The following is a 12,022-nucleotide window of genomic DNA, read 5'->3' as shown; positions in this document are numbered from 1 at the left end:
TGGCGAACTCGTGGAAGGATATGGCAGTGATTGGAACAGGTTACATGAGCAGTTTCTAGCCACCCCTCTGTCACAATGATCCCCAAGACTTCTAAGAGAGCTAAGGGGTTAGTTCTAAAATGCTATGATGGATTATTCTATTCCCAGGTGACAAAGGCACTGGCAGACAAACCACACCTCCCTCCTTTGTCTCCTCTGCCTCCAGCTCCAGTGAATAAGCCTGAGGCCACTGAATGAAATGCTATAGATGTGCTGGAAGGAAGGAAGGAAGAAAGGAAGGAAGGAAGGAAGGAAGGAAGGAAGGAAGGAAGGAAGGAAGGAAGGAAGGAAGGAAGGGAAGGAGGGAGGGAGGGAGGGAGGGAGGGAGGGAGGGAGGGAGGGTGCCAGAAGGAGTTTCGCAACCACTGGAGTGGCCACCTTCCGTGAAGGCTCTCAGTGAAAGCAGAGCTATTCAGAGGAAGCGGTCTTGCCCCTAATTCATTCATTCATTCATTCATACATTCATACATTCATACATTCATCAAGCCACCAGTCAACAAATAGACATCAAGTATTTGACAGGCTACTTGTGAGAGGGATGCAAAGAAGAATGAAACCAGATATCTGTCCCAAGGAGCTCACAGGCTGTCTAGAATATAAACAATCACAACACAGTGTGGTGAGCACTGTGACACAGGAATCTTCAAGTTTTGTGGCCACCCTGGAGACCTCTTATTCAGACTAAGGTGGGGGTAGGTAGGTGGCAGCAGCAGCAGCAGTAAGAGATCCCAGAATAAATGACTTAAGCTGAAGCTTCAAAGACGAGCAGGAGCTGACCAGGTAGAAGGCAAATAGCAATGGCTGCCTTTGCAAAGGCTCACAGGTGTGAGGGAGCTTGAAATACTTAAGGATCCAAGAAGAGGGAGTAGGTCAATACAGTGATGAGAAGAGTTTGTTCTTAGTGATGAGTGACAGGAAATGAGCCTAGAGAGGCAGGCAGAGGTCAGATCAGGAAGGGCTATGTGCTGAGCTGAGGAGGTTCAACTTTATTCCGTGGACTACATGGAGATACTGGCTTAAGAACCTCTTTTTAAAAGTGGCTAGGGTGGCAGTGTGATAGGGCACAGGAGTGAACAGCTGTTGGTTTCAGCTGGACTGCCTCCAAGCTTCCTCTCACAGAGTATCGGCCTTCACTTTGAGGGATCTCCCATCGTGGGCCGCAGTTTAGGTTGAAAGATGTACACAGTTGCAGTGCAGAAGCTCAGCAAATGCTCATTGCTGAGTTAGTTGCCCTGTTTCAGAGATGGGGCACAGCAGAGGGAGTAGTCCGGTGATCTCTGTGTCTACCTCACCCTCTCTTGTATTCCCAGTGCTTGGCACATAGTAGATACTCAATATTTATTGAGTGAATAAATAAACAAACAAATGGGAGGCATATCCTTACTAAAAACATCATGTGAATGTGTTCATCTCAGTGGGCTTTGATCTCCCCATCATAGAATGGCTCCTACCACCAAAGTAGATCTCCATTAATTAAGGGGGGGGGGGTGGACTCTTAGACCTGACAGAGGACCTCAGTCCATGTCAGGGTTATGGTTCTTACATCTATGCTCCAACAGTAACAACACCCCCCCCCCCCATTTAATGGTGAGTCACATTAATCAGATGCTAGGACAAAGAAAAGAAAGGTGAGATGACCTATGCTGTTCCTACTGGTTGCACTATCCTCAACCTTAACCTCGCAGGACTGCGGAGAAGAGAGGAGGGAGGGGAGACGAGAGCAGGGGAGGGAGGGAGAGACAAGCAGGAACACAATACCTGACACAGATTAGGAGCTCAGAGACACACGACTAACTTCTCACCTGGTTAGGGCTCAGTAAATGACAACTAACATTACTCAGGTCCCCACAAAGGAGGCATTCTTACTCTCATGTTAGAGCTGAGGACATGATAGATTTTGCCCAAGTCCACATGGCTTGTAAGTAGACTATTTAGGATCTGAACCCAGGTCTGCCTGACTCCAAATCCAGGCCCTCTCCTCTCTACTGGCTGCTTTTGAAATGACAAACAGTACTTGGGCACATACTGAACACAGCTGGGTCGACACAGTGAGTCAGGGGTTGAAGAGTAGTACCACGTGTATGAGGGACATCAAAAGCAGCCATACCCCCTCTGGCGTTGGAAAAATGATGAATTCCAGCATGAGACAACCAGCTTCCTTCCTCCAGAGGCCATTTCTCACTGAGGTCCATGCTTCCCGCAAGTCTCCTGTACGTGCAGCTCTTACATCAAATGAAATATCCTAAAATAAAAAATGAGCACAAAAAATGGAAATGAATTACTATTGATGTCCCCTGGAGAAGGTGGGGGTCTTTCTTGAAGGAAAGTAGCCAGTTTCTAGTTTATTATATTTCTTTTTTTTTTTTTTTTTTTAATTTTTTTAAAAAAATTTATTCATTTTAGAAAGGAGAGAGAGAGGGAGAAAGAGAGAGAGAAGGGGGGGAGGAGCAGGAAGCATCAACTCCCATATGTGCCTTGACCAGGCAAGCCCAGGGTTTTGAACCGGCGACCTCAGCATTTCCAGGTCGACGCATTATCCACTGCGCCACCACAGGTCAGGCTATTATATTTCTTGAACATGCAAAGATTGTTGCCAAGATGTGGACATAGCCCGAGTGTAAGATCTTCCAATGAGGCTGCTCAAGCCCGGGAACCATAGTTTCTCTCTCCGTCAGTTAACAAATGTTTATTGTTAACTGAGCAACTACCACATACCAGGCTTTGAGCAAGGAACTTCCTGTTTATTTCTGTGTATTTTGTAAACTCCTAGAATTTAATGATTGAATACAGTGGGGTCTCAATTTCATAAAAATAAATAGATAGATATTATACATGCCCAGAAAACAGACTGGAAACAAAAAATTGAACCAAAAAGTTCAAAGTAGTTACCAATGCACTGGAAATAAAAGTGCTTTTATTTTCTTTGTCATTTTCTGCATTTTCAACAACAAACGTGCATTTTTTATAGTCTGAAAAAATATATAATAAATATTATTTTAAAGGAAAATTCCAGGACCAAGAAGGACCATGGAGACTAATTTTGAATTTCCTCTTGAAAATTATGATTTAAAAAAAATCACATGTCACAAGGGCCCTTCACCGTCCTAAGAAAGACACCTCCCTGGCTGCCCCCAAGAAGTCCAGCCTAGAGGAAGTCTACCTACAAACTATATCTGGGATGATCATAATTTATGGCCAAACTTCTACCCATGTTAGAAAGAGATCTTCATAAGTTCTATGTGTAGCAGGTTCTCAAATGGATGTGGCTGAATAATTGAACTTGACTGATTGACCTAATCAGCAAATGCAGCAAGTGGAACATCCTCGTGGCAGAAATCCTGTCAGCGTAACTAAGATGCACAGCCATTATCATTTGCTGTAATCAGAGCACCTGGCTTGACTGGTCTCCAGAATGCCTTTCGAAGTTGTCCTGCAGGCTCCTGCCTCGCCCATCTGACTGCACACACTGTGGACTGACTTGTTGCTTTTTTGGCTATCCACTTAAAGAAGTGTAGTACTCTTGGGAGTTGCAACAAACAACCAAAAGTCTCTAGTACAATACCAGGAGATACCGAAGATTGTACTGAACTTTTTTATTTTTTATTGATTTTTAGAGAGAGAAGAAAGGAGAAGGAGATGGACAAACAGACAGAAACATCAATCTGTTCCTATATGTGTGCCCTGACCAGGGATCAAACTCGCAACCTTTGCCTATTGGGACGATGCTTTAACCAAGAGAGCTATCTGGCCAGGGATCTGTACTGAACTTCACTGGGTGCTGGCTCACTAGGAATCTGTGTTCAATCCAAACATCTAAAGTTTTAGAACAGAATCCTGGACCAGAACAGATATGGCCCAAGACCATGGTGAAAACATAGCACTTTTCAACTAATCCAGATTTTAACCCTGACTCTGACACTGACTGGGTGACTTTGGGCAAGCCACTGGCACTCTGGACTCAATTTCCTCAACTTTAAATGAAGAAATTAGGACTAGATGTTGTCAAAGACCTGTTTAGTCTTTCAAGACCTGCAGCTTTATAATATGTTTATACACACAAAGGTGACGTCTTCACTCACAGCAGTCCACAGCAGTGGGCCTAGCAGTGTGCGTTCCTTATCTATTAGCAAACTGAGACTTCAGCCCAGCAGTGAGAGGTGGCTGACTGAGGCCAGAGCTAGTCTGCCACTGGAAGAGAACATGTTCTCTGTGCAGAAGTGAAAATATGTCTAGAGTAGAAATCCAGTCTCAGGCCATGATCACACTGATCTCATCATTTAATTAAATGAGCTATTTAACATCTTGTATCTTCATCAGTTATGAAATAACATTAACAATAATACTACATCCTTAAAAAGCAACATTTATTTACAACAGATTGCTCACTCAAAACCATTTCATTAATCCTTGCAGTATCCCTGAGAAGTGAGATCCTGAGAGTTTTGTTTGACAAAAATAGAGCTTAACTGATGAATTAAAGAGTGATTTTCAAAGTAGATTTCCCACCCTTCTGGGCCCAGTGGTCTAGACACCCACTAACCCCAGAAAACAGATTTGCAAGATGGTATCTTCTAAATATGTGAGGTTAGGCTCTCACACCCAAGCATTTTATTTTATTAATCTGAACTACATAGGTTCATGCTGAGTATTTTATTAACTTCAACCTGAAAACCCTGCTGATTTCTCTGACACCTGAATTTCACACTTCAGCTTGGGAAAGCCAAACACAAAATGTGAAATGAAATTGCATCACACGCAAGTATTCTGAGGAAGACTTTGATCAAACACACCTGTTACTGAAACTCTAACACCATCATTCAGTCACAGGAAGACCCAGAGTTGCTCATGAGACTCTGGAACCTAGACAATATTTTCCAGGCCTCTGGCCATATAAAACAATTCATCTAGGGTTTTCTATAATGTCTTTAACCTTTATCCAAGTCAAAACTCTATCAATGACTAAGTGCATGGAAAAAAAAATACTAAAGAGAGAATGCAACCATGGAAACAGGAAGTGAGGAAATACTTTTCTCTAAAGCAGCACATGGCACCTGACCATTGGTAGCGCAGTGGGTAGAGCATTGACCTGGGATGCTGAGGTCTCAGGTTCCAAACTCTAAGGTCACCGGTTTGAGAGAGGGGTCACCAGCTTGAGCATGGGATCATCAACATGATCCAATGGTTGCTGGCTTAAAGCCCAAGGTCACTAGCCTGATTCCAAGGTTGCTGGCTTGAGGAAAGAGACACTGGCTTGGCTTGAGCTCCCTGGTCTAGGCACGCAGGAGAAGCAGCAATCAGTGAACAACTAAAGTGATGCTACTATGAATTGATGTTTCTCATCACTTTGTCTCTCTCTTTTTCTTTCTCAAAACCATACCAAAACAAAAAAGCAAGCAGCACATGGCAGCTCAAACAATAGCACCTAGGATAAAGTGGGGATAGCCTGAGGAAAAAAGCCTGTTGACAACTCAGAGTTGTAATTTTGACTTTGAGAAGCACTTTTTTGAAGAGATGTGTGTACAGCATTAGCCACAGAGCTAAAATATGAAAACAACTTAAATGTCTTGTTAACAGATGAGTGGCTGAGAGGTAATATTTACACACACACACACACACACACACACACACACACACACACACACACACACACACACTCCGGAACAGTGTTCAGCCATGAGAAAGAAGGAAATCCTGCTATTTGGGACAACATAAATGGACCTGGAGGACATTTTGTTAAGTGAAATAAGGTAGACAAAGAAAGACAAATACGACATGGCATCACTTATATGTAGATTTGAAAAATAAAACTCATAGAAACGGAGAGTAGAGAAGTGGCTGCAAGAGGCAGGGAGATGGAGGAAACAGAGAGGATGGAAAAGGTGTATGAACTGTTGGCTATAAGATGAGTAAGGTCTGAGGAGCTAATGCAGAACATGGTGACTACAGTTGATGATACTGTATTGTATAACTGAAATTTGTTAAAAGAGTAGAACTTAAAAGTTTTTACAAAGAAAAAAGATAAATAAGTGAGATGGTGAATGTGTTAACTAGTGGGAGGAATCATCTCACAATGTGTACATATATCAAATCATCACGATGTACACTTTAAATATCTTAAAATATTATTTGTCAAATATGCCTCAATAAAGCTGAAAAACAAAAGAGACAAGTAGCAGGAAGGGGGGGAACAGAGAGAGAAAGAGAAGAACTAAGCCACCTGCATAGTTGGACACTGAGATCTATGGGATACTGGAATATCACAAGTACATAATTGATATTTAATAAACACTGGTTGATTGAATGAATGAATAAATGATAATAACCAGTGGATAAGGATCTCAGGCAGATATTAGATAACATTAAGTTCCCCCAAGGGACCTGTTTACCCTGAGATAGCGTTGTGAACCCAATTGGAACATTGAAGTTCAGGAGGTTTAGCTCTATGGCTCTCCGACGCCCAGAGCTCTCCTTAAATTAACACATCTTCCTCAATTTTCAGAGATGCCTCTATAGTGAGCCAGAACCTTGTCATCCTTGATTGAGTGATTACATCTCACATTCAGCCAATCGCCAAGCTTTTCCCATTCTGTCAAATGTCTTTAGAGTGAATCTGCTTCTCTCTGTTCTCACCGCCTAAGCCTTAGTTCAGCCGCCATCATCTCTCACTGAGATCCTGCAAAGACTTTAGAGGGGCTTCGGTCTCCCTTTCTTCCAACCCACTCTCCACACTTCGTGATAGTAATATTTTTAAAGCACAGATCTGATTACCTACATCATTTCTTGACTAAAATACTCCAACATTGGGGAACAAAATTTTTGTTGCATCCACAAAAACACTTGTTCTTACCTAATTCGGGTGTGCTGATCTCAAATCTGACACTAGTTTTTCTCTGTAAGCTACAGGTTTTTTTGCAATTCAAGATTTTTGGTTTTCATCTTATTGTAAAATTTTCAACATTTAGTTTAACATAATGAAGTAAAATGTCTTCTTGGGCATCATCTTTGTGAGAATATAATAATTTATATAATGCAGTAAATACACTAATACACTAAAAGATATGATTGTATCAGAATTTGTCTACAATTTTGAAATAGAACATATTCAAACACTTATTTTAATCATAAAATTTGTGCAAAACTTATTTAAATTCTATTCAGGCAAAAATTTGCATTTGTAGCTCTTGCATTTGTGTACTTGTTGAGGATAATCTCGTTTGATGCCCTAGCAGTAGTCTGCTCATCACTAACAGCTCCAAGATTTTCGGGAAACTTATCAAGGTGACTGTTCAGGAAGTGAATCTTAAGGCTCATGTTATATCCAATGTCACGGAAAGCCAACAGCATCCTTTGAACCAGAGTTCATAGTTTACTGCTTTTTTGTTGCCAAGGAAGTTCTTTGTAACTGCCACAAAAGACTTCCATGCTGCTTTCTCCTCCTTATTCATCTTCCTGGCAAATTCTTTGTCATGTATGAAGGTTCGAATTTGAGGTCCATCGAATACACCTGCCTTTATCTTCTCAAAAGACAAGGCCGGAAAAGCAGAAATAATATGTTGAAAGCATTCAGTTTCTCTATTCAAAGCCTGAACAAACTGCTTCATTAAGCCAAGTTTGAATGTGAAGTGGGGGAAAATGATCCTGTCTCGATTAACTACAGGTTCATTCACAATATTTTGCATTCCTACTTCCAGAGCTTCATGTTTCAGCCACTCCTTCAGTGTCTAGTGTTTCTCCTGAGCTCGGCTGTCCCACAAACACAGAAAGCAAGGATACTTTGTGAAACCTCTCTGCTGTCCTAGCAGGAAATTTACCATTTTAAGATCCACACAAATGATCCAGTTATGCTCTTCATACTTCAGAAAGTTGAGGACAATTTTTATGTCATTCTTACTAAGTCATTCAATTCAGGTTGGCTAAACTGCTGAGGGGTTAATGACTGCTTGGCATCAGAAGAAGACCCTTCAGATTCTACAACCATTTCCTCATGTATCTTATCAAAATACACTTGATCACCAAGTTCACTTTCTTCATCCTTAGAAGAAATAAAACCATTGAAAACTGGAACCGGGAGTGTCTCAGAGTGTGGGATAGGTCGTATTGCTGAAGAAATATTAGGATATGTGATCATATGCTGTTTTTTCTTGCCAATGCCCTTTGTATGGATCAGACAGAAATAACTGTCACTGCCGTGGTCCTTAGGTTCATGCCAAACCATGGGAATACCAAAAGGCATTCCTTTGCGTTTTCCATTTGTCCAGTCACGAAGTATTTCCTCACAATTATGACACACACTATGAGGAGCCCAATTCTTGTCTTGATCGCCAAGGGGAACTTGAAAATAAGCAATATATTCACATGTCACAAATGATGAAATATTGCGCCTTTGACCTTGAAGTGTGTAACAGCCACATATATAACAGAAGGTATCAGAACTATTCTTACATTTACGCCTACTTGAAGAAACCATGATTCAATCTTAAAACAAAATAAGAGGGAGTTTTTATCAGATAATAATTTTTTACATTTAAAAACAATTACAATTATGTAAAAGTGATGTTTGTAAAACATTAATTGCCTTGTGGTTATGCTCAATCCAAGAGTCATTGCCCTTTAACTCCAATTTAAAAACCAGTGCATGCCATTAACTGTAACAAAAAGAAATTAAAATTGCATAAAAACGAGAGCATGCACCAAAAAATGGATTTCAGATTTGGAATCAGCGATGCAGAAGTATACAGAAACAGTTCTAAAACCTCATGCAACAGAAAATGAAAAAAAATTTGTTCCCCAGTGATCATTCCCAGGAGACAGTCTGGACCACTTCACATGACATCTAAGGCCCAACAATAGCAAAGTATTTGCAACCCCTCAATAAGCTTTCCTGTTCGGTCTTTTGTATATTCAGCCATTCCTGGGGCTCTGCCAAGATTGTTCTTCCTGTCTCATAGTTCTAAATACAACTTATCATCCATATCTCATTTTAAATTTGGTCCTGTGTCCCCCTCAGACTTTCCTGTGCTTACCCCATTACTGCATGTTTCACTTTGTGCTGTGATTGTTAATTTGTCTCTAGAGTGTCATCCATTATTTATGTACTTGAGAGCAGCAATCTTACTTATCTGTATCCCTAGCATCTATACAGTGATTGGCACAAGATAAGCACTCAATACATATTTGTTGAGCAAACAAATATATAAGTGAGTGATGGTGTTTGGCACAAGCATATTTCGGTTTACCACGCCCCTTTAAAAAGTATTCTCATTGCATCCTCACCTTCCTTCATTGCTTCCTTGGAAATCTCTCCACCTAAAAACCACACCCCATCTGCCTCTGCTTTCTGACCTCATTCTGACCTCCTCAGCCTGTTTAACTTGCTGAGATTCTCTCACTTAGGCTCCCACTTCAGTTTGCATACCAGCTCCCCTGCCCAGCACAACGCCAGAACTCCTTCATACACCCGCCTCCCTCCCCAAGCTTGGGATGAAAGTACACAAGAGACTCCTGCCCACCTAATGCAGCCGAGTCACCCACTGACCTCTAACCAACACTGCCAGTGGCATTTCTGACATGGGGGTTTGATTTAAGAATACAAAGTGCAGAAAAACCCTGGCCATATTTTGATGATGCCTTGGCTGCCATGAAATATAGCTCCATCTGTAGAGAAGGAATTAATTAACTGGAAGTGCCACATTTGGGGAATCAAAAACTATATGCCGGCCCTGGCCGGTTGGCTCAGTGGTAGAGCGTCGGCCTGGCGTGCAGAAGTCCTGGGTTCGATTCCCGGCCAGGGCACACAGGAGAGGCGCCCATCTGCTTCTCCACCCCTCCCCCTCTCCTTCCTCTCTGTCTCTCTCTTCCTCTCCCGCAGCCAAAGCTCCATTGGAGCAAAGATGGCCCAGGCACTGGGGATGGCTCCTTGGCCTCTGCCCCAGGCGCTAGAGTGGTTCTGGTCGCGACAGAGCCTCACCCCGGAGGGGCAGAGCATCGCCCCCTGGTGGGTGTGCCGGGTGGATCCTGGTTGGGCGCATGCGGGAGTCTGTCTGACTGCCTCCCCGTTTCCAGCTTCAGAAAGATACAAACCCCCCCCCAAAAAAAAAACTATATGCCACCACTCAGGTATTCAAGCAACCACAGGTTCTAAAGAATATGAACTCCCCCACAGCAAGCAAGTCCATTTGCTGATAACTCATGCTATAAATTAAGACCTACATAAACACAACTAGAAAGATATAGATATACAAAATGAATTCATTTATTCATTTGATAATTATTTAATTAGTGTCTCCTACAAACCAATCACTGTGCTAAATGCTTGGGATATAAAAGGATAAATATTGCCCTTCCTTCAGAGGGTTTTTAACTTTGTGGGGGAGACACATATCTGGACACACACAACGATGTAATAAGTGCAACCATGAGGCATGTACATGAAAACCAACGATATGCAAATAATAGAATCTGGAAGTTGGAAGGGACCTTAGAGCCTTTGGCCCAACCTTTGAATTATGCATGACTCCTCCATATGCCCACCCAGCCTATACTTAAATACTACCAGTGAGAAGGAGCTCACTTTCTCCCCAGGCAGCCTATTATATTTGTAAACATTCCTGTAAAGAAGTTTATTTTAAATTCTCAACAAAATATTGATATTCATCAACAATCCTCAGTGCTGCTGAGCTGTTCTAGGACCTCTTGCCCCTTGTTCTGTTCGTCAAGGGCTGCTGGCAGGTGGGGTACTCCTTCAGGAATATCGGGCTCTGACCCAGTTCTGATGTTCTCCCAACCTTCCAGGTCTGAGCCTTTATCGGCAGTGAGTCAGAAATCAGAGGAATATTCCATCTTGGTTATAAGTAGAGGGTGTAAATATATCTTATCACACCCCAAAACAAGTCAAACACCTAAAGTAAAGAACAAGAGGGAAGAGGTCACATGATAGGAACTTCCTGCTAAGATTCAAATGGGAATTTCTAGCTGAGCTCTACATTTTCTAGGCTCTAGGTATCTTAGTCTATTTAGAATGCTATCACAAAGTATCATAGACCAGGTGGCTATAAACATAGAAACTTATTTCTCACAATTCTTAAGGCTGGAAAGTCCAGGATTAGGGTGCCAGCATGGCCAGGTTCTGGCCAGAACTCTTTTTTTGTTGCAGGCTACTGGCTTCTCCTTGCATCCTAGCATCAAAGAAGGAGAAGCAGAGAGCTCTCTGGGGTCCCTTTCATAAAGGCACTAATCCCATTCATGAGGACTCCATCCTCAGGACCTAATTACCTGCCGAAGGCCCTACCTCCTACTACCATCGCATTGGAAGCTAGGAGTTCAGCTTATGAATTTTGAGGAGACACACATTCAGTCCACTGTACTAGGTCCAGTCTGCTCTCAGCTAACAGAAAACTTCAACGATCAGTGACCTAGTGGAACTCAGTGGGACAGAGGGCAGTCTCTTCTTGTGCTGTCCCAAGGGTTTGATTCTGATGAGTTTCAATTTCTAAATTTGGAAAGTTCTTTTCCTTCCAGCTCCAAATATTCCAAACATGTCACAATATGCATCTGGGCTCTTTATAGTCAAGTGACAAAATTCAGCAGCACATACAATATGAAGCTCTTAGGCTTGGTTGGAAACGAGGAGTGTTATAAGTATCCGTGGTGAAAGAAAATACCTCTTTAAGTAAATAACAGGACATGAAATGCTAGAGGCCTTGAGTCTTGTCAGAAATGGCTGATGTTTAGAAAACTGACATGATTATTCTGGGTTTTTTTATTTGTTTTGAAGAATTTGTAGCAGCTTTGTAAATTGGACAGTTTTAATAGATACTTTAAATTAGCTTATCCAACTGGGCAGAGTATTTGTGAAGCTACTGTGGGATTTATTGATGTTAATATTTTAAGTATTCCAGTGAATAATTTATGCTACAACTCTCTAAGAAGCTGTGGCAACAAGCATATTTTTAGGAAACCTAATGAAGTTATAAAATTATACTTT

The 12,022-nt window shown here is 41.8% G+C and overlaps 1 protein-coding gene across 4 annotated transcripts in view; it reads right to left on the bottom strand.

The window, feature by feature from the left end:
• AMOTL1 (angiomotin like 1) overlaps positions 1–12,022 on the bottom strand; it is a 169,376-nt gene that overhangs the window by 137,828 nt on the left and 19,526 nt on the right. Inside the window, exon 2 of one of the 4 annotated variants that reach the window (XM_066370842.1) lies at positions 2,066–2,281. In XM_066370842.1, coding sequence (XP_066226939.1) covers positions 2,066–2,231 — 166 coding nt within the window. In that variant the 5' untranslated portion in view covers positions 2,232–2,281. The remainder of the gene's footprint in view (positions 1–2,065; positions 2,282–12,022) is intronic. The other 3 variants (XM_066370851.1, XM_066370860.1, XM_066370869.1) reach the window with 3 other exon arrangements.

This window comes from Saccopteryx leptura, chromosome 1 (genome assembly GCF_036850995.1).
Source record: "Saccopteryx leptura isolate mSacLep1 chromosome 1, mSacLep1_pri_phased_curated, whole genome shotgun sequence".
In the NCBI taxonomy this organism is placed as follows: Eukaryota; Metazoa; Chordata; class Mammalia; order Chiroptera; family Emballonuridae; genus Saccopteryx; species Saccopteryx leptura.
This window is presented reverse-complemented; position numbering and strand designations above follow the sequence as displayed.